The following is a 22203-nucleotide window of genomic DNA, read 5'->3' as shown; positions in this document are numbered from 1 at the left end:
CAGAGGGATGGTATGGGGAGGGAGGTGGGAAAGGGGTTCAGGATGGGGAAAACGTACACCCATGGCGGATTCATGTTGATGTATGGCAAAACCAATACAATATTGTAAAGTAATTAGCCTCCAATTAAAATTAATAAATTTATATTTAAAAAAACAAAAAGTTGTAAACTGGAGATATAGTGATAAATTTATTCACGATAAATTTATAGATTCAACGTGATTTTATTATCAAAAATGTGGTTTTTAATGGAACTGTTTAAATGATTCTAAGTGTGCTTAGATGCATTATTGCATAAGCGTTATTGGACATTTTGCCTTATTTACCCTTACCTGTTTCATAGATATAGGAATTTTTCTAATGTCTGAAGAATTACTGAATTCCTAAGTCAGAATTCTAGAAGAGATTTCTCTTTTACCTGTGTATTTTATATTATTTATATGAGTACTATTCAAAGAGGTAAAATGCAAGCTGATGATATAATTTTAAATTGCCTAGTAGCCACATTTAAAATATACATATATAAATACACATATATATCAGTTCAGTTCAGTTGCTCAGTCGTGTCTGACCCTTTGCAACCCCATGAATCGCAGCACGCCAGGCCTCCCTGTCCATCACCAGCTCCCGGAGTTCACTCAGACTCACGTCCATCGAGTCGGTGATGCCATCCAGCCATCTCATCCTCTGTCGTCCCCTTCTCCTCCTGCCCCCAATCCCTCCAGCATCAGAGTCTTTTCCAGTGAGTCAACTCTCCGCATGAGGTGGGCAAAGTACTGGAGTTTCAGCTTTAGCATCATTCCTTCCAAAGAAATCCCAGGGCTGATCTCCTTCAGAATGGACTGGTTGGATCTCCTTGCAGTCCAAGGGACTCTCCAGAGTCTTCTCCAACACCACAGTCCAAAAGCATCAATTCTTCAGCCCTCAGCTTTCTTCACAGTCCAACTCTCACATCCATACATGACCACTGGAAAAACCATAGCCTTGACTAGATGGACCTTTGTTGGCAAAGTAATGTCTCTGCTTTTCAATATGCTATCTAGGTTGGTCATAACTTTCCTTCCAAGGAGTAAACGTCTTTTAATTTCATGGCTGCAGTCACCATCTGCAGTGATTTTGGAGCCCCAAAAAATAAAGTCTGACACTGTTTCCCCATCTATTTCCGATGAAGTGATGGGACCAGATGTCATGATCTTTGTTTTCTGAGTGTTGAGCTTTAAGACAACTTTTTCACTCTCCTCTTTCACTCTCATCAAGAGGCTTTTGAGTTCCTTTTCACTTTCTGCCATAAGGGTGGTGTCATCTGCGTATCTGAGGTTATTGATATTTCTCCCGACAATCTTGATTCCAGCTTGTGTTTCTTCTAGCCCAGCGTTTCTCATGATGTACTCTGCATATAAGTTGAATAAGCAGGGTGACAATGTACAGCCTTGATGTACTCCTTTTCCTATTTGGAACCAGTCTGTTGTTCCATGTCCAGTTCTAACTGTTGCTTCCTGACCTGCATACAAATTTCTCAAGAGGCAGGTCAGGTGGTCTGGTATTCCCATCTCTTTCAGAATTTTCCATAGTTTCTTGTGATCCACACAGTCAAAGGCTTTGGCATAGTCACATATATATATAAGTAGGTGAAATTAATTTTACTTATATCTTCTATTTAAACTCACATATCCAAAATATCATTTCAATATGTAATCAATACTATAAAATTGTGATATATTTACCTTTCTAGGTACTAATTTTCAAAATATGGTATATATCTTATGTTCACAGCACATCTCAGTAGAGACTAGCATGTTTCAGGTGCTCATTAGCCAGTAACTAATTGAACAGCATAGGTAGGCCTGTATATTACAGAGATACAACTAGATCTGGTTAGTGTATCTGTAGCTTGTCCAACACTCCCCTGATATGAGGTGTTCCCAAAAATTAACTAGCGGTTTCTTAATTGTAGGAAAGAAGTTCTTATTTTGTATCATCAAATTGAAAATATAGAAATGTTTTATATTCTATTCCAAGTAAATGAAAATATACCTAACTTACAAAAGTAAATGTTATACTTTACAGAGAGGAAGGCCCTGGAAAATATCAAAGAGGGAGTCTTGAAAGTTAAAGAAGAACCATCTAAAATACTCTCTGGAAATAAGTTTCAAGATCGGTATTGTGTTTTACGAGATGGGTACCTCCTTCTTTACAAGGATCTGAAGGTATTTATATATATAGTAGTTGAATATCTGTATATTTTTATGTGAGTTCACATTCTTATTTCATACCTCTAAGCCCTGTCTTCAGGAGTTCAAGGCCTATAGTAAATAAACTGCATTCAACCTCTGGGAGGCTGGCAGAAAGGTAAAACCACATAGTCACTGTGTAGAAGTTTGAGCAGCTTTTAAAATAGTTATTCGTTCTGACTCACAATCCAGCAACTCTGTTCCTAGGTATTATATTCACTAGAGCACTTGTTCAAGAATATTCATAAACAGCTTTATTCATAAAGGCTAAAACCTGGAAACATTCCAAATGTCCACCAATAGGAGAATGATATATTCAGACAATGGAATGCTACTCAGCAATAAAACTGAATGAATGTAACAACGTGGGAGAACCTTCAAATCCTTTTTGAGTAAAAACAGTTTGACACAAAATAGTACCATGAGTCTAACCATAAAAGTTCAAAACAGAGACAAATTCCTCTATGGTGATAAAAGTCAGAAAGTGTTTGCCTGGGGTAAGGAGTAGCATTGCTACAGAAGCACAGAGATACAGTCAGTAGGGTATTTTCTAGGATGACAGAAATAAATGTTCTCTATCCAGTTTTGGGTGGTTGTTACATGGGTATACACAATAGCATCTCTACTTCCAGCAATATCCAAGCAGTTATTTTGAATGTTGAATAACCACAGGACCCAAAGACACTTTTTCCACTGAATTATAAAAATTCACTTGAATAAACATTGCTTGCATACTTCAGGTGTGTGGTGCTTCACTATGTTGTGTTTTGGAGATCTATAAAAAAGGACCAGACTAGTATCATGTTTAATATTGTTCTGAAGGAAGAGTCATTAAGTAGCTTTCCAGAGTTCTACAGTCCCATTTTGCTGTGGCTTTTATTGAGCTCTCCACACACTGACCACTGTCGTATATGTTCCTCCAGCAAGGAAGCCTTCAGATGGGCATAAATAAATCTTAGCCTCCTACTTGGTATATCCATTTAATGGTCATATTCTTCAAGGACAGCAGAACGTCCAGGCAGAGAGCTAACAAAACAGCACTGAATTTTGCAGCCCTTATACCTCTCTTCGAAGACCTGTATTATATACTGGAAATCCCACTCTGTTGTTCCGGCTGATAGAGTTGGTGGGGAGTCTGTGTAGGTATCAAGTGATTGTTATCATTTGTTATTGTTTGATATCATTATTCACATTCTTCAATGCAGGAAAAGTAAAGTTTGCAGAAATAAGGCACTTAAGAATTCTAAGTTATGTGAAACAAACACATCACATTTTTTAAAGATTTATTTATCATTTTTGTCTGTGCTGGGTCTTCATTGCTGTGTGAGCTTTCTCTAATTGTGGTATGCAGGATTCTCATTGTGGTGGCTTCTCTTGTTGCCAAGCACAGGCTCTAGATGCACGGGCTTGAATAGTAGTGGCATGTGGGCTCAATAGTTGAGGCTCGTGAGTTCTAAGGCGCTGGCTCAGTGGATGTGGCACACAGGCTTAGTTGCTCTGTGGCATGTGGGATCTTCCCAAACTAGGAATCGAACCTGTGTCCCCCATACTGGCAGGTAGATTCTCAACCACTAGACCAGCAAGGAAGCCCCAACACATCACATTGTAAAGTTCATGAACTGTAGGTTTGTGTTTGTGAAAGGAAATGCTAAACCTCACAACTGAAGTTCTAGCCATCTAAGACCTGAATCTGGTTAAATCCTGTTTGGGTTTCTTCAGTGAGTCACCCACCTTGATCTTCATTAGACTGATTTCCTTCATCCCGGTCCTTCCATTTATATGCTGGTTAATGGTCACCTTTGTAGTTGGGTATTTACTTAGTGTAATTTAAAATCATCCTGGACTTTTTAGTTTCATTAAGGAACTGACACTTCCACTGTGTAGCAACAGAAGGTTCTAAAAACAGCTAGTATCAATACCAGTGCAGTCAAGGGCCCCATCTAACATTCAAGTGGTTAATCCACAAAAAGCAGAGTTCTGCACATTTCACTTATCTCACTTTATATTTCCAATAATCCTATAAAAGTAGCACTATAATTATTCCCCTTGACAGATGAAGAAATGGAGTCTACCAAGATATTACATAACTTGCTCAGGATCACAAAGCCAGTAAGCAGTAGAGTCAGAATCCACTCCCAGGTGTCTCATTTAAAGGTTTTATGCATGGACTCACTAAAGAAAAGCGTTTGTATTATTTTAGCCCTATGTTTTTTCTGACAGAATTTTACTTAAAGAGGATAGTGTTTTTCATTTTAATAGTACCAAGTATTTCCAAATAGGACACTTCATACAATTTAGTTTCTTATACTGTTTTTCCCCAAGCTGGTATAAATTAAAAAATCTGCCACAAGTAAGCCTGTACATGGAGATATTATTTTTTTTAGATGAAATGATTTTATAATTGAGTTAAAGAATCTTATCCCTTAACAGAATGATTTTTATGAATATGTATCTTTTTGAAAGCATCATTCTGCTTAATCTAAAATAAGTCATACAAATCGGTAGACAGTGGTAGGACTGAGTGCTCGTCTGAAAGTTCTTTTTTTTTTACATTTGCAATATTTTCCCCATGTTTATTGAAGTATAATTGACAAAAATTGCATTTGTTATAAAAATATGTTTTTGATATACATATACATTGTGAAATGATGACCACAATCTAAGCTAATTAATGAATTAATTAATAGTCATTACCTCATATAGTTTTGTGTGTATTTATGGTAAGAACATTTAAGATCTACTGTCTTGGCAGGTTTCAAGTATACAATACAGTACCATTAACTGTTGTCACCATGCTATACTTAGATTTCGAGGACCTATTCTCTCTGCACAACTGAAATTTAGTACCCACTTATCAACACTTTCCCATTTCCCTCAGTCCCAGTCCCTGGAAACCACCATTCTACTCCCTGCTTCTTTGTGAGTCTGACTTTTTTAGATTCTGTTCAATACATGTAAATGAGATCATACAGTATCTCTCAGAAAGAATGTTCTTTAAAGACACTGAACACATTTTGTTTCTATCACAGCGACCTCAGGTTATGGAATTATAGTGTTAACTGTTTGAAAGTTGTCTTTATGCATCTGTCAGAATCAGTTAATGCGACTGACACTTTCATTTGCACAGTAAGGCAGGCAGATGAGGGACACGGTTTTCCTTTAAACTCAAACCACTGTTATTTTCATGGTGTTATTTTGTTGGTTATTTCTGCATGTTGCTGGTCTTTCGCTTTTAATATTGATGGCCAAGTCATTGGCAATGTTTGCTTTTCAAATGAGTTTACAGTAAATAATCAATGGTAAAAATCCTCAAACTTATCTGAATACAGATTTGGCTCTGGTTTTGACAGTTGCCCTTAATATATGTATGCTTGTATATATTTAGAAAATGATTTACTGAGAAGGGAGTAGAAATTACAAATTGAAAAGTATATTTAAAGAGACTGTGTGTTAATTAGAGATAATTTATGAATGCTCATTAACAACAAATTAGAGTAATACACAGGGGAAGATATATTTTGTTTTGAGAGTTTTTCCTGCACAGAAAATATTAATTAAAATGTTTTCAGACTTGATTTACATAAAAGGTTAGAAGTTTCAAAGAATATTACCATTATACTGTTAATGGTGTCAAAAAAAAAAGCAAATGGAGAGGGGATGGTTGTTAAAATTTACATGCACTAATAAGCAAATTTTTCTCAGTAACAAGGATAATTTTTTAAGCACACTAATTTAATTGGTTCAATTAAAATTTTACTTTGAAATACAGTGCCTGAAGCAACATACTACGTATTTCATAACACTTGAACTTTTTGAAGAAATTCTCCAGAAAACACACATACTAAAAAAGTTGTAATGAATCAATAGTAAAGTTATCACGGTAAATGAGATTTCTTTTAAAAAACTTTGTATTAGAATCCTAACAGGTCCTGCTTATGCTTATTCATTTTGAAGATTGAAACTGAAAAGGGTTTCTTTCGACCATGGCTGAACTCCTCTCAAATTATGTCATCTGTGTTCTCTTTGCACAGGATAGAACATAAAGTAATGAGCTGGAGTGTCCAGAGTGGCTTGGCAATCAGTTGTATTACTTCAGACTCTCAATCTATTGCCAACAATATTTCAAAATGTAGGCAGTCCTGGGCTTACCAATGTCCTGTATAAATAAGACTACTCATACAACAGTAAAGAATCCGCCTGCCAATTTAGGAGACACAGGAGATGCAGGTCTAATCCCTGGGTTGGGAAGATCCCCTGGAGGAGGGCATGGCAACCTATTCCAGTACTCTTGCCTGGAGAATCTCCATGGACAGAAGATCCTGGTGGGTTACAGTCCATGGGGTCACAAAGAGTCAGACACAGCTGAGCGACTGAGCACATACATGCACGCACCTAGATCAGACACAGGTGCTCCTCATTCTCAGATGTGTAGGTCCCTTCTTACTGTCCTGCTGGGATTGCAGCCTCTCGCCTGACTCTGCTACTGCCTCCTTTGGGACTGAGTCCAAGGGACCAGCAGTCTAAGCAGTCACGTCCCTGAGGAGGGACGTGAACCTCAGCTATAATCTGACTGAACCTCTGATGAAGATGTCCAGGAGTCTCTGCTATTATATACACTCCTATGTTCTCGACTCCTTGACTCTTTCCTGTATAGAAAACTTACGGCCTTAAAAAACTACCTCATTCTTCCATATCAGTCTTAAAATGTTAATCCTGAATATTCAGTAAAGTAGCAGGCTAAAATACAGATACCCCAAAACCAAACACATGAAATACCAGAAAAATGACCTTAACAAGAAGAGGCTGACATGAAGAAAGCTACAGAACTACACTAATAGAAATGGGTGAAAATTAATGTAAAGTCTACTAATATTGATCTGTAGGTTTAATGTAATTATTAATGTTTTCAAAATCCCAAAGAAAATAACTTTTAGAACTTGGAAAAAATGATTTGACAGCTCATCTTAAAGGGTAAACAGATAGGAATTAGGAATACTTGCAAACATTTTAGAGATATAAAAAGTAAAATCACTGTCAAGTATTTTGCACCCAACTGTTTATTCATACAGTAAAACTAAAATAGCTTAGTTCATATTGTGGCATAAAAATGAACAGAGATAGCAATGGTGACATAAAGTGAGGTTAAAAAATGTAATTATCATAATTGTTTTGATAAATATGTCATAAATGCATGTCTAAAGAAAATTTATATAGTAAATTGCTTTGTTGTTCAGTGGCTAAGTCACATCTGACTCTTTGTGACCCCTGGACTGTAGCCCGCCAGGCTCCTCCACCTATGGCATTTCCCAGGCAAGGATACTGGAGTGGGTTGCCATTTCCTTCTCCAGGGGATCTTCCTGATCCAGGGATCGACCCTGTGTCTCCTCACAGTCTCCTGCCTGGGCAGGTGGATTCTTTGCCTCTGAGCCACCAGGGAAGCCCAATTGTTAACATAAATTTTTCAACTTAAATTCTCATCTATTCTGTGTGTAAAATATACCAGATTGATAAAAGAATTAAAACTTGACAAATAGCAACCCTTCAAGCTCCATGGCTATGCAACTGAGTATTTATCAGATACGTGGGGAACCCTTTAAACTTGGAGTAAAAGTTCAAAAGAGATCAACATACTTGACTTTATAAAAATAAAAGTAAACAGTGACCAATTAGTGTAGACTTATTTCATTTAAAAAGATAAGGCAATTTCCTATTTGGTATATAAAGAACTAATGTCAGTAAGTAAATGTATAAATAAATGGATAAATTGTCGATCAAGTCAAAACTGAAAACTGCTAGTAAATGCAGAAATATATGTTTAACTGTAAGTAAATATACCCTATCAATTTTGCAAAATCTTATTGTTAATCATGTCCTAGCCTTTGGCCCTGTGATACCATTTCAAGAAATCTAGCCATACAGAAAAAAAAAAGAACCAAAGTATTTTTAAAATTATGTGCCATGATAATAATAGCAAACTCAGTGATAAGGGTGACTAGGAATAAATTCACCATGTAAATTTCAAGCCTTATCATTGCTGCCACAGAGAACACTGGTCACCAGGCATTATCCAGGATCTTCTTCCTGCTCACTTTTTTCTCTACATTTCCTCTACATTCTCCTAACCTGTTTTCTCCATGGAAAGCAATTTTTAATTTTATAAAAATTTCCATATTTTCCACCCTTTATGCTTTCAAATTCAACTGCTTTCATAAGGAAAATAATTTATAGTAATAGTTTAACTTTTATAAAACTTAGGACTGATTTGAGCTATATACTTGCTGAATGGGCTTTTGTGCATTTTTCTAGGGCTCTAACAACTTGTCTGTCTATCGATTTCTATGAAGCATTGTGTTCTAAATTTGTAATAATAGCTGTAATTTGCTGTGCCCTTAGTATTTGGCCATTTACTGGACTAAACTCTTTAAAAGTACTTTTCTTATTTAATTTGTACAATAACCCTTCACAGTAACCCTTTATCATTTAATCTTCTTAATAACTCTATGAGATAGTATGTTTATTATTCCTGTTTACAAATAAGATACAAGAGCAGAGAGCAGTAATGTGAGGTTACAAGCTAGTAGGTAGCAAGCCAGATTTGCACCCAGGTCTCTGACCCAAGACCCATTGCTCTTAGTTATTTATAAATGCTATCTGCATACCAGGTTGAAAAAAGTGATTTCCTTGAAAATTTTTAGGATATTGGGAAAGCTTTTTCTAATTACCATTTTCATGGCTATTATCTTTATAAAATCTATTGCAGGCTATCCAACAATAATATATGTATATGCTTTGATATTAAATTAGAATATAATGATTGAAATTTTTCCTCTGTCAGATACTTTTCCTGGTGGTTCAAGGATTTGAATTTTTTCATATTAATCAGATAAATATGTTGGGATGTGTACAGAAAATATATAACTGATCTAAAAGCAAATGTATATTCTTTTTAATAGTCTCTTTTTGTGAGTTATTAGTGAAAATTTTCAATATGGATATTTGAGATAGTCTATGCCTACATAGATTTGTAGTTCCAAAATCCAAAAAGTACAGAAAATCATAACTCATTTGGTGGCAAAACTTGACCTACACCAACATAAAGATATTTGTCTTAGTCTGTTCAGGCTAACTACCATAGACTGGGTGGCTTATAAAAACAGAAATTTATTCCTCCAGTTCCAGAGGCCGAGGGCCTGAGATTAGGGTGACAGTGTGGTCAGGTTCTAGTTAGAATCTTCTTCCAGACTGTAGACTGCCCATTTCTCATATCCTCATGTAGTGAAAACAGAGTTAATCTCATGACTCAATTAACCACCCAAAGCTATCACCTCCAAATACCTTCATGCTGTGGATTATATTTCAGTTTGAGGGTGTGGGGATATGAACATTCAGACCATAACAATACTTATGGCCTTTATTTATTCACATTATATGAAATGTCATGCATTTTTATAGAGAATATGAATCTATTTGAATATAGGGTGGGTGCTACCCCAGGCAACACCAATGAGATTGTGGAGTTACAAAATATACTGCATATGTATTTTTTAAATATGAAAAAAAAAACCCCTCATCAGTTCTCATAAGTCCCAAGTGTTTTGAATAAGGAATTACTGTGTGTGTTTGTACATATATATGCACACATATGTAATCATACATATATGTACAGGATCATTTATTTAAATTTACAACATTGTAACCAACACAATCTTCATTTACCAAAAATTTGGTATGATATTCATGAAATATTTGTGAAACTAAACATTCTAAACTCTATTCTTAATACTCAAGGAAAATAAAAGAACATTTATAAAATCTTTTTAATTGCAAATTATTTTGTTTTACTTTACAGAGTAGCAAACCTGACAAAATGTTTTCTCTCAGTTCAGTGAAGTTTTATCTTGGAGTGAAAAAGAAGATGAAGCCTCCAACAAGGTAAAGCTTGGAAGGGCAGAGCTGTTGAGAAAGTTACAGGAAGACCTTTCCAAGGATTTAGGGATCAATGGCATTAGTCTGACTTTTCATAAGCTAAGCTTTAGACAGATTAAGTTGCCACAAACATGTGGCAGGGGACCTGGGTGGGTGGATATGGAGAGATGATGATGTTCCCACTCAAGTCAAGCTCCTGGGGAATTGCATCTCCTCTGTGTAGAACAAGAAATCCCCAGAAGGCCCTCACAACTGGGAAATACATGGGTTTCTCCACATCCCTTTCCCTGCTCAGTCACAGAATGTTCCAGTCAGTCAGTCTACCCAGAGGAAGAAAAATGCTGCCCTCCATCCTTCTTGGCTTTTATTTTTTCTTTTTTACTGGAGGATAATTGCTTTACAATGTTGTGGGGGTTTCTGGCATGTATCAACACAAATCAGAAATATATATATTTGTTTTTTATATATTCATACATATATATTTCCTTTTCCCATCCCATGCCTCTAGGTTGTCACAGAGTTCCAGGCTGGGCTCACTTGTTCTATAGCAGCTATATAACCACCAGTTACCTATTTTTCACATGATAGTGTATATATGTCAATATGACTTTCTCAGTCTGTCCTTCCTTCCCCTGCTGTGTCCCCCAGTCCATTGTCTACATCTGCATCTCCATTTCTTCTTCATAAACAGGTTCATCAATACTATTTTTCTAGATTCCATACATATGCATTAATATATGATATTTGTTGCTTTTAGAACATCTTGGCCCTGGCTCTGTAATTTGCCCTCTTTGTTTTACTGTATTTGGTAAAACCTCACAGCACATGGGTAGTTGAGAGAAAGTGGACTCTTTAAACATTATGCTTCTCACTAGCACTTGAACCAACCCAGCATTTGAGTTATACCATACTTATTCATCACGGATTACTTTGATTAGCTAATTAAGGTTTTTACTAATACTTTTAATATCATGAAACATTATTTTAATAAACTGTATATGATTTCAGATTCTATTACTGAAAATGTACTTACTTTTGCCTCTGTGCTTAATTTCTTAGCCCAGCACATGTATCTGTGTTGTGGCTGGTACATTCTTTAAAATTTCTCACAATATCAGTAAGTCAATATGTGTATTTTATTTTGGCCAGTTTTCTAGACATCTGTCCTTACTCAGCCAAGAATATCCCCACTGCCTCATAACATCATGAGACCCGATCCCCCTGTGTCCTTTCAACATATCTATAAATTTATAGCCAAATCCCTCAATATCCATCATACCCAGCGAATCATCACTTGTGGATATCAATTCTGTTATGCTTTCCCACCATTAAACATTACCTCCTTAAAATTTCATCCTGTGTATTGTCTCGTAAAATGGATCATTTTTAATATGTATATGTGTTTTTTCCACCCCCCCCCCCCCCATACGATGCAGTTGGGGATTGACAGCGTATTCTGAAAAACATCACTGGTAAGTTAACAGCTAACAGATTTTGGTTTTGATATATTGATGATAACGACAGTAAATAATGTTGTTATTTGGCAGATATATCTAGAGACAAGAAACATTCCTTTTAAGTGAATTTAAACTCTTTTCTAAATACCTTGAGCCTAAAAAGAGAATAGGAGGTTTGCTTCAGGGTTTAGGTCTATTTAAGTTTCATGTATCCTATTTGCCAACACCTCAAGAAAAACTACACATGATTTCTTACTAGTTATTATATAAATGTGGAATCTCTGGTTTTAAGGGATAAGCAGACAAAATTCAGTTTTAAATTAAGAATAAGAACTCTGAAAAACTCAAATTTAAAGAAAAGACCTTGGCTTCAAATCGGTTCTTTCTGTAGAGTACTTCTTTCCATTGATGTCTCTCCATAGAGATTGGACTAGATCTCCCTGTGTCTCATCCATACCAGATCTGCCTCTTAATTCTCTGATCCACCCACACCCTCTATCCTTGGAGCCTTCATCCATCTGCCAAGATCAGTCCAGGAGTCCTAAGTGCTCTTCATGCCTCTGACTTTGCTTTTTGTTTCTGGCACATTCTCCACCCAGCACTGAAGAGATTTTCTAAAATCTATCATATTTCTTTTCTGCTTTAACTCATCTATGAATCCAAAATGTAGGATAAAGTATAGGATTATTGGCACAGCACATGAAGTCCTTTAATATGTATCTCCCGTGACTTTCCCACATTTTTACTTAATGATAAAACAATCTGTTTCTAATTCACTATACATGCCTTCCTGCTTCATATCATATGCTTAATATCCGTGCTGTCTTCACTGAACCTTCTTCCATAGTGTATGCTCCCCCTTCCCTCATCACTTTTATCTTCTTCCTGCTGATCTGGCAGACTCAGCTGTCATTTTTTATTCAAACCATAGCTGAAATGACGGAGAAAGTCTCATCAGATAACTCTCCTTTCTAATCAATTTATTTCTTCTTTACATCTACAGTATTTTGTGCTGGTGGATCCATAACTAAAATGATTTGTAGAGGGAACAGTTTTCTTGGACATGGAAATAGGAAGGGACAACTGTCTTCATGAGAATCTAATGGAGGAAGCAAGGATTATTTTTAGAAGTTTCATTCTAACATTTTTCTAAATTATTAATAAGGATATAAAAATAACTACTTTGAAATTATGCCATTCTAACATCAGTTACAGGATTTTCCACCTCATCCCCAGGTGTGCTGTTTCTGTGTTTGTGTTCAACTTTACTTTTTTTCCCCTCGCTGTGTTATAGTTTGTTTACATTCCTGGCTTTCCTAATAGACTATGGGAACCTTGAAGGCAAGATCTCTGTTTTGTGTAGGTTTTCAATAGGTTACTGAATCAGTGTTATTGGACATGCAGTGGTTTTTTTCATTTAGCTCATTTTTCATGAGTCTTGTTGGGTATTCATGTTTATAATCACATGGACTGTGTCTAAAAAATCTGCTCTTAAGAAAATATACACATTTTTTTTTTCTTAGGCTCAGTTTCTGGGGGAAAAAGTATTTTACCATCATGTACCTGAAAAAGTAAATGACACTGACCTTTCTGCATTTCCAAAAAATACTGCTTATCATTTTTGGGCAGTTTTCAAAGCCTTTATTTATATTTTGGTTAAACTAGCATATTTATACTACTGTTTTGATAGCAGAAGCCTGAAGTAACTTGTATTGAAATACTTCCAGTTTGATTGCATTATGTCATTAATTAGGAGAAACCCAAAGAGATTTCTGATCACTTAATCACTTACTTGCCAAATAAATACACTGGAAAATTCCTTTGTCCTTTTGAATTATATATTTTATAAACCTTGTCTTATAGGCACCTGTGTTGTGAGAGTTCACAAACTCAAACGGAGTGGATGGCCAATATCTTTATCGCCCAGGTATGATATCTATTTCAACTATCTAGTAAAGTGTGACAACTGTTTATAGGAAATGTTAGTGTGGTTGTAGTTTCCAAAGAATTTTTACTGAGTCTTTTGTGTATACTTGTATTTTCTCATGATTTTTTAAATACATGAGGACCCAGATTTACCCACTATTCTGTAAGAGAATGTTTACTCTTTGTTGAGGCATCTTTTTTCCCCAGCCCAGCGGCTCCTCAGCTTGGGGTGGCATCTGGCTTCAGGATGGTAGAATAAAAAAGAGGGGCTTGTCTGAGCTCTTGTCCTCCAGAGTCCCACTGGATCTGTGTTTAGAAAATGTGTTCTTTTCATTTTTCCAATTTTTTATTAGAAGATAGTGGCTTTACACTGTTGTGTTAGTTTCCACTATAGTGAAGTTAATCACCATACATACATACGTACACTCTCCCTCTTGGGCTCCCTTCCCATTCAGGTTTCCACGGTGCATAGAGTAGAGTTCCCTGTGCTATCCAGTATGTTCTCATTAGTTATCTCCTCTACACAGTGTCAGTCCCAGTCTCTTAATTCCTCCCATGCCACTCCAACCCCCCTCATTTCCCTCTTAGTATCCATCTATTTCTTCTGTGTCTGCATCTCTATTTCTGCTTTACAAATAAGATCATCTAGAAAAATGGTATAGATGATCTTATTTGCTCTTTTCCTTCCTGTTCTCCCCGTGGCCTCCTGCTTTTCCAAAAACAAGGATGGGAACCTACATTTCTTTAATACATGCTGTGTAATTCATGTATTTTCCTCACAATGAATTGTGCATGATGCTGCTTATAGATAAGAAAACAAAGTTTACAAAAGGCTCAGTGATTTGCTTAGGACCATACATTTAGTTAGTGGTTTAACCCAGAGGCCAACACCTACCCTCAATTTCCCATTTACTCTCCTCCCTACTGGAGGACTCACTCTTGCAGTGAATGATAAAATAGTCCCGTTAATAGGACTGGTTTCTTCCCCAACCTTGTCTGGCCAGACTCCCAGCAGTGCTTCCCCAGCATTGAAATTCACTGGTAACGATTAAGTTGCCACTCTTTATTACCAAGGGTGTGCTTCCCTGTTTCTCTTACAAGTGAGAAGTTAATTCACCCTCAAATCTTGTCCTTACTTGTTTTGAAAACCATTTTCTCTGTTCATTTAATTTATTAACCTTTCCAGTGGTTAATAAACACAGCTTTTCTCAGCCTGACCCTACTACTACTACCTGGGAATACATTTCCAGAAAAAGTCCAGTGGCTAACTTTTTAGAGCCTTTTCTTTTTTTGTGACTGTTTAAAAATTTAGATATTCAAGTCCTACTTTAAAGAAAGTAGGCTTGAAGTAATAGTAAAATTAGAACCATAGAGTCTAAAACTGTTACAGAATCTGGTTATGGCACAATTACATTGATGTTTCTGTTTTTATGACTGAAGTCATTAGATGCTGTAGTTGAAAATCAAGGTGTAAACAGCCAGGAAACCAAGGCTGCTCTCACCACCAAGTTATTTCTCCTTGCCTCGCCTGTCCCTTGTTGTGCTGGCCCCAGAGACTCAGTCCAATTACATGTCTTCAGTTCATTCCACTTCTTAGGATTAAGGTAAACACAAAGGTCCTTTTGGATTTGAGGATTTAATGGTTCATCTCCAAGGGGGAAAGAGACAGGAACGTAGCCAACGTTAATATATATGTTAATACACACACAAGGAACCTTTCTGGTGCCCAGAATACTTTTCTAATATCCATCCCCATTCTCACCCCTGCCTCAACAAAAGTCTTCAGCTTACCTGTCACAGCCTCAGAAAAAATCTTCCCGGACCTTCAGACCAATTAGACCTTAGAGCTGTAGGAACCCTCAGCATCCTGTACTTGAACATTGTAATACTAACTAAAAAGCATTTGTGTATTTAAGTTTCTTATGTCTGTCTTTCCTACTAAAATGTAAACCCCATGAGAGGAAAGACTCAGTCTTACTAGAACTACATGTTTATCTGCATCACAGGATCCAGTACATCTTACAAAGTACATGCTCAAGTTAGTATTCTAAACTAGTAAAGAGAATAATCAGGTAGAATTTCAAATAGATATTAGTGTGGTAAAATAATGAAGCAAGCCAGGGAAAGGAAAACCAGTGTGACTGATGTAAGGAGGGCATTGATTGAGAAGGATTCTCAGGGGACACCTTTCTGAGTAGCTGACAGGTGTACTGAGACCTGTCTGAAATAAGGAAGCCAAGTATGTAGGACAGTTAGAACATTCCAGGGGCTGGGGCCAGCAAGGACATAATCTTGACTTATTCCATGAACATCAGGAAAGCCTATCTTGGAGAGGACATAAGAGATGAGGAAGGCAGGGGACAGATGATGTAGACCCAGTTTAGGAGTTTTAGTGGGAAACAAGGGAAAGATATAATCAGCTCTTATTATGGGGAAAAAGTAATTATGGTTCCTTTGCTGAGCTACACTTTAGGGGTCAAAGATGGAAGCAGGAAGAACAGCCATGTGGAAGAAGACAGCAGCTCAGACTAGGTAACAGGGGGTCTGGTAAGACATACTCAGATTCAGGAATATTGGAAGGTGGAGCCAGTAAATCTTACAAATTGATCAGCTATAGCAGTTTGAGAAGAGTAGAAATGAAGAGTCCTAGTTGTTTGGCCTCTGGCAGCTGGTGAATGTAAGTGATATTATCAGAAGTGCAGAAGAAGACAGAGTTCTATTTGGGCCACATGAAATTTGAGATGTGCATTGGACATACAAGTGGATATGCTGAGTAGCAGGTTTAGATGTATGGATCAAAAATTCAGGCAAAACTTTGGGGCTGAGATATAAATTTGACAGAAGTCAGCATTTGGATTGTATTAAATGCCATGAGAGGCTACAGTGAGATGAGAGAGAGAATATACAGAGAGAATATTAGAATTATTCTAATATTAGAATACAAAATTGGTGAGGGGAGGGCTGTAGCAAGAGAGGGAGGTCAGACAAATAAGCCCTAGGACATCCCAAACTTTAAAGGTCAAACAGAAGAGAAAAATTGAGCAAAAGAAATGAGTAGCTTTGAGAAAGCAGGAAAACCAGGTGATAGGTGCAGAGAATTCTATCAAGGAATCAGAGGAGAGAATATTAAACCAGCAGGGGCCTTGAGCAGATGTGAAGCAATGTGAGCAACTGCATGTGTTCATCATTGCAGAAAAAATTCATTATACAACAGAGTGTGTGACATATTTGTTCTCGGTTTGCTGACTATATATTCTGACCCACTATGCAATTATAGATATGACTGGGGAAGAGTTATTTATATTCAAAGCAAATAGTTATTGAAGGGGAAGGAAGCCTTGTTTATATGGCTAGAGATGCAGAGAGATTGGTACATCTCATGTTGAGAAAATTGAATGATTACTAATAATTTTTCAATTATATCAGTAAGGTCACCACATGTGAGTCTGGGAGGGATATTACATGTACAGAGACAGAATACAATGTGAGAAATTACCTTCAGAGACTGAGGAAGCTAGTTGTATGTACTATAGTAGAATGTCCAGGGAGTGCTGAAGGCTCATTTGAAATTTCAGGATAAATTTAAAGTGAGATGAATCTCCAGACTGATCTATTCTTTTTTTGCCTCCATTAATTTGGAAGTACCCACAGAGTAAGTAGAATTGGGTTTTACTATGCTTGGGGTTTTATCAGGCAAGTGTGATAGCAGAAGCAGCCCAGCCTTGATTTATAAGGAGGTGAGTATACTGATTGACCATGAAATCTAAGCCAAACTGTGAAAGAAGTGGGGAAAAATGTGAAAAGTAGAATGGATAGAAGGTCTCAAGAAGTCTAAGGTATATTCAGAGTGAACGAAGCTAAACTAAGTTATCTAAAATATGTCAAGGTCAGAAACTGAGAGGCAGAACCTTGTTAATGGCAGCATTGTTCATCATAGGCATGGTATGGGAATAACCTATGGATGGATGAATGGATAAAGAAAATGTGTATTCATACATATATACAGTAGAATATTATTCAGCCCTAAAAAGGAAGTCTATCATTTGGGACAACATGAATGAATCTGGAATTCATGAATTAAGCCAGACAATTATTGCATGGTATCCCACATAAAAGTCAAACTCATAGAATATGACACTGGTTTCCAGGGGATGTGGGGGGTGGGAGTAAGAGGTTGGTGAAAGGATATATACTTTTGGATACATGATGAATAAAATCTGAGGATCTAACAGGTGACATGGTGAGTGCAGTTCATAACACTGTATTATAAAATTTAAATTTTCTAAGAGAATAGAACTCAAATATTCTAACCAAAAAGGCAGTGAGGGTGGGGTGGGTAAATACATATGTGAGGTGATGAATGTGTTGATTAACTCGATGAGGGGAATTCTTTCACAGTGTATGCATGTAGTCATCATGCCGTACACTTTAAACATCTTTTGTCAATTATACCTCAGTAAAGCCGTGGCGGAAAATTATAAAAAGAAAGTGAGAGGCAGGAATGAAGATTTGAGGGTGTGATCACTGGTTATAATAAAAAGATCCTCAACTATATGCTCCATGCAGTATGACTTTTTGAAGTCACTTATACATAACTATAAATGGTATCAGAACATATTACTTATGTCTTAAGATTTGTGGTGGGAAAAATATTGCTACCTCTTGGATCAATCCAGTGAAAACTAATTAGCCAGTATTCACAGCATTATATATATCATGTCAGAAAAAATAGTGTGTGTAGAAACTACATTTGCTCTTAGATTTCTTGCAATAATACCATTTAATACATATACTATACACCAGTGAGTAAAAGCCTAGGCATTCATTCACAGGGTTACCTAATTCCCTCCCATAAGTTTCTTCCCAGCTTTACATGTTGGGAATGTCCCCGTTCTGTAATATGAGTTATTTTACCAAGTTTAAGACTATAATATAAAAATATGAAACATAACTTTCTGACTGAAACATTGCATAACCATTGCAGATTTGCTGAACCAAAGTAAGCACTCCAGTGAAACTCAAGGGTAGATTTGATGCCTAGGCAATAACTCTACTAATAACAGGGCATATACTGTAGGATCCTTAAGGATGAAATGAGATAATACCTGTATATTGGTAAGCACAAAATGTAGCAGTATGCCCTTCAATATAACTTAGCTGCTGTTTTATAGTGAGTATAAAGTTTGTTGAAATAGTTCTTTTGCTATAAAACACAACATTAAAGTACTAATTGCAACATAAGAATACGACTCTGTTCAGTCTTGAGTAGAGGAAAAGAATGAGTAGGCATTTAGCGATATAGTTTACCAGATGGTTTTCACTTCATCATAACATCTGTAAACTTCTCCTTGTGTGTGGTTGATATTTTGTATTTCTTTCATAGAATGCTGTCTGAAAATCGATTTGTTTCTCTCAGCTTCTGAAAAATTAATCTACCCTGAGGAGTATAAAAAGTCTTTAAAAGATTTTTCATTTATATGTATATCTTAAGGATTTATCATTCAAGAGCTTATATTTTTACCCATGGGTATTTCCTCCCTTTGCAAAATTACCTTTTTTCCAGTCATACCTATAATTGCTCACTGGCCAGAAGATGTAGTCAACAAATTGAGCACAAATACACACTCTGTTGTACAAAGATTTTCAGTAGAAATGTTTGTGTACAAGGTAACATTTCTTTGGAATTCAATTAGTTGAAAAAGAAACATTTTTCAAAAGGTCATAAAATAAAGATAATTTTTCTGCTAGCCATGCCTTAGGTTGACTTGAGGGTATATATAATGTCAAATTATTTTGACACTAAAAGTTATCTTCAGTGGTAAGAGAAAATGAATGTGTAGTTATTTTGATTACAGGGCCTAGAAATGTAGACAGGTATATTATTTTTCTTCTACAAAGAGATTTACTGGTTTCTGTAAATATTTTCCCCCCTTTGGTTTGAAAAGTAGTACAGAAGGCATATTTCTGAAGCTTAGAAATTGAACTGAGACCTCAAAGCTCAGTTCACTTAAGAGTTTTACATCCTCAAGCGGTGCTACCACGAGAATCAACATCATAATTACAAACAACCTTCTCGTGAAAAGCAGATCAGCTGACTTGGATAGATGGGAAAGGAGCCCAGTGACTATAAACTTGGTGGACCACATAATAAAGTCACACACCCACAGCAAGAAATTGTGTTTCCACAGCATGAAAATGATATATGGCCACCAGCTGGAAAGGAACGAAAACGTTCTATAACCAAAAATCCCAAAATTGGAGGTTTGCCTCTGATTCCCATCCAGCATGACAGAAATGCAACCCAAGCCTGGAGAGAGACTGAGGTAAGATTAGGATGTTTATTTTTACATTAATCATAATAATATTTGTTTACTTATGTCTGAATGTGGTTAAATGCATCAGTTACCTCATTGGTTTCAAGAGCACAGTAATAATCACTTGGAAGAGTGCAGTAAAAATACTAAAACTGTAAAAATCACATCCATCAAGAAACTATATGCATAATCCTATGTCACTCTTTGAAGTTTTATATTTTGTTAACTTAAATAAAAGTAATTTTAATAATGTTATTGATCACTCAATTAAATATGCATAATACCACTTAGCTTATTTTATCCCTAAAGTGGCCAAGAATATTAAATATGTATACAGAAGTTTCTGGTGGTAAAATCAGTCTCAGATTAGCCTTACAAGTACACTTGTAACCTCCTTACAATGAGCCCAGGGCAGAATATGTCGGGAGCCATGGTAACAAGGCTTACCAGTAACACAATCAAATTCCAGTGGTTTGGGAACCCATGGGGTAGCTCAGTTAATTTAAGGAATGGCAGGATGACCCTTGAGCATCAATAAAGAAGATTTGGCATCTTTCATGAAAACTATGTTTTCCTTCTCACTTTGAAGGGTAGGATGAACATAAGTAGCATTGGTCTTGATTCAGACAAAGACACAGGCTGTAAATGTCAAAACTCATCACATTTTGCAACTAATGTGCATTTCAGTGCATTAAGAGTCCTTCAAAACAAAAAGAAAAGCACGCAAAAGACATTTTTGTTTCTTCTTAGAGCCCAGATTTGGCATTTTTCCAAACAAGAATAACTTTTTTTTAAAGTTTTATTGCAATATAGTTGATTTACAAAGTTGTGTAAGTTTCAGATATAACAGGAATAACTTTTGAGAGACAATTTAGTGATCAGATTTTTAAAAAGTGTTTTTCCATGACTATCTTTCCTTAAACATTTATCCCACAATACGATCTCTTTTCTCTAAAAGATAAAAGCTTTGAAAATAATGGTTTATTTCCTTTGTTGCCTTCTGTGCTAATGTAGTCAAAGAGAAGAATAAGACAGCAAGAACTCAGGAGCTTGTCCCTTCTACCATTTTGCACTTACAAGTGTTTCTTCCTTATAATAAACTGTTTTGCAGAACTGTGGATTCCTCAGATAATCTAGAATCTGCATTTTAAGAGTCATGTTTGGGAACCCAGGTTAGGGGACATAGAAATGCAGGGAATAACTATGCCCTGCTGTGACCCTAGCTTCTCCTGACATTGCCTCAGGATCAATTATGGAGCAAAGCAAGTTTTAGGAACAAAGTACGTTACCCAGTATCCAGTATAGAATTGAGATGATTGAATAAACAATAGTTTGTTACTTAACCTCAAATCCAGAATTTCAGAGGCAATTTTTTTTAACATTCTTGAGATCAGAAAACTGATGAACAAAAACTATAACCAAATTGATTTCAAAATTGAAAACAATTTTATGAAATATTAATTTCTAGAAAATTTGTTAGTAAACTAAACCAAGCTTTTTCATAAGTGTGGGAATTCAACAAATTTGACAAAGAAATATTTTAAATGTGTGATGTTTTTCAGTGATAAATAATGTTTTATTTGGTAATGTTTTTCACTGAAAACCATTAAAGTTTAAAAAAAGAAAAATTAAAATTGCAAGTTTTCACACAAACCAAATAAAGTATTTTTAATTGAACTTATGTAAATATGTAGTATATTAATAAATGACAGTATTACTAGCTAGCTTAATACAGTCTAAAGTCAGTCAATGGATATAGTCAAGAAAATTGCTTCTCAAACAAATTGTTGGCAGATTGGTGCATTTGGTGACTTCACATTAAATGAGCTGTCTTGCTTTCAAGAGGTTCATTTAAAAGTTGTATGAGAATACCTCCTCCAAGCAAGGAAGGCTTCCTGGAGGAAGTGACTTCTAAAATTAATTGAGTAAATTAGCAGTGAGCTAGTGAGTAAGCCAGAGGAAGTAAGTTGTTGACAAATCATACATGAAGAGGCAAACAGTGCTTAAGAACACATAAGCTAAATGATACCTATGGCCCTCCTACTTCCTCTCGGGTACCTTCTTAACTTACTGTGTACATTGTGCTCAGCTTTTATCTGTAAGCTCCTAGGGATAAGAAGAAGCCCTTATTTCATAGGGTAATATTCTCTCTGCTTAGAGATGAACTCCATTTCAGATCCTCATTTCCATTCAATTTTCTCTGACACAAACTGGCATCCACTGGACCAGGCCACCTCTTGCTTTCCTAATTTCATACCTTATCAACTTTTCTTTTTGAATTATTAATACCTTAAGGACAGTGAAGCACATAAAAGATGCCTTTTTTCCCCATGGTATCAATGTCCTTTCCT

At 36.1% G+C, this 22203-nt stretch overlaps 1 protein-coding gene across 6 annotated transcripts in view; it reads left to right on the top strand.

The window, feature by feature from the left end:
• ARAP2 (ArfGAP with RhoGAP domain, ankyrin repeat and PH domain 2) overlaps positions 1-22203 on the top strand; it is a 193571-nt gene that overhangs the window by 164445 nt on the left and 6923 nt on the right. For 3 of the 6 annotated variants that reach the window (XM_061419874.1, XM_061419875.1, XM_061419873.1), the window contains 5 exons: positions 2066-2205; positions 10079-10161; positions 11592-11627; positions 13476-13539; positions 19727-19861. In XM_061419874.1, the coding sequence (XP_061275858.1) occupies positions 2066-2205; positions 10079-10161; positions 11592-11627; positions 13476-13539; positions 19727-19861 (458 nt within the window). Of the gene's footprint in view, positions 1-2065; positions 2206-10078; positions 10162-11591; positions 11628-13475; positions 13540-14978; positions 18592-19726; positions 19862-22203 lie in introns of those variants that run through there. The other 3 variants (XM_061419876.1, XR_009736956.1, XR_009736957.1) reach the window with 3 other exon arrangements.

The sequence above is a fragment of the Bos javanicus genome, chromosome 6 (genome assembly GCF_032452875.1).
Source record: "Bos javanicus breed banteng chromosome 6, ARS-OSU_banteng_1.0, whole genome shotgun sequence".
NCBI classification, from domain to species: Eukaryota; Metazoa; Chordata; class Mammalia; order Artiodactyla; family Bovidae; genus Bos; species Bos javanicus.
This window is presented reverse-complemented; position numbering and strand designations above follow the sequence as displayed.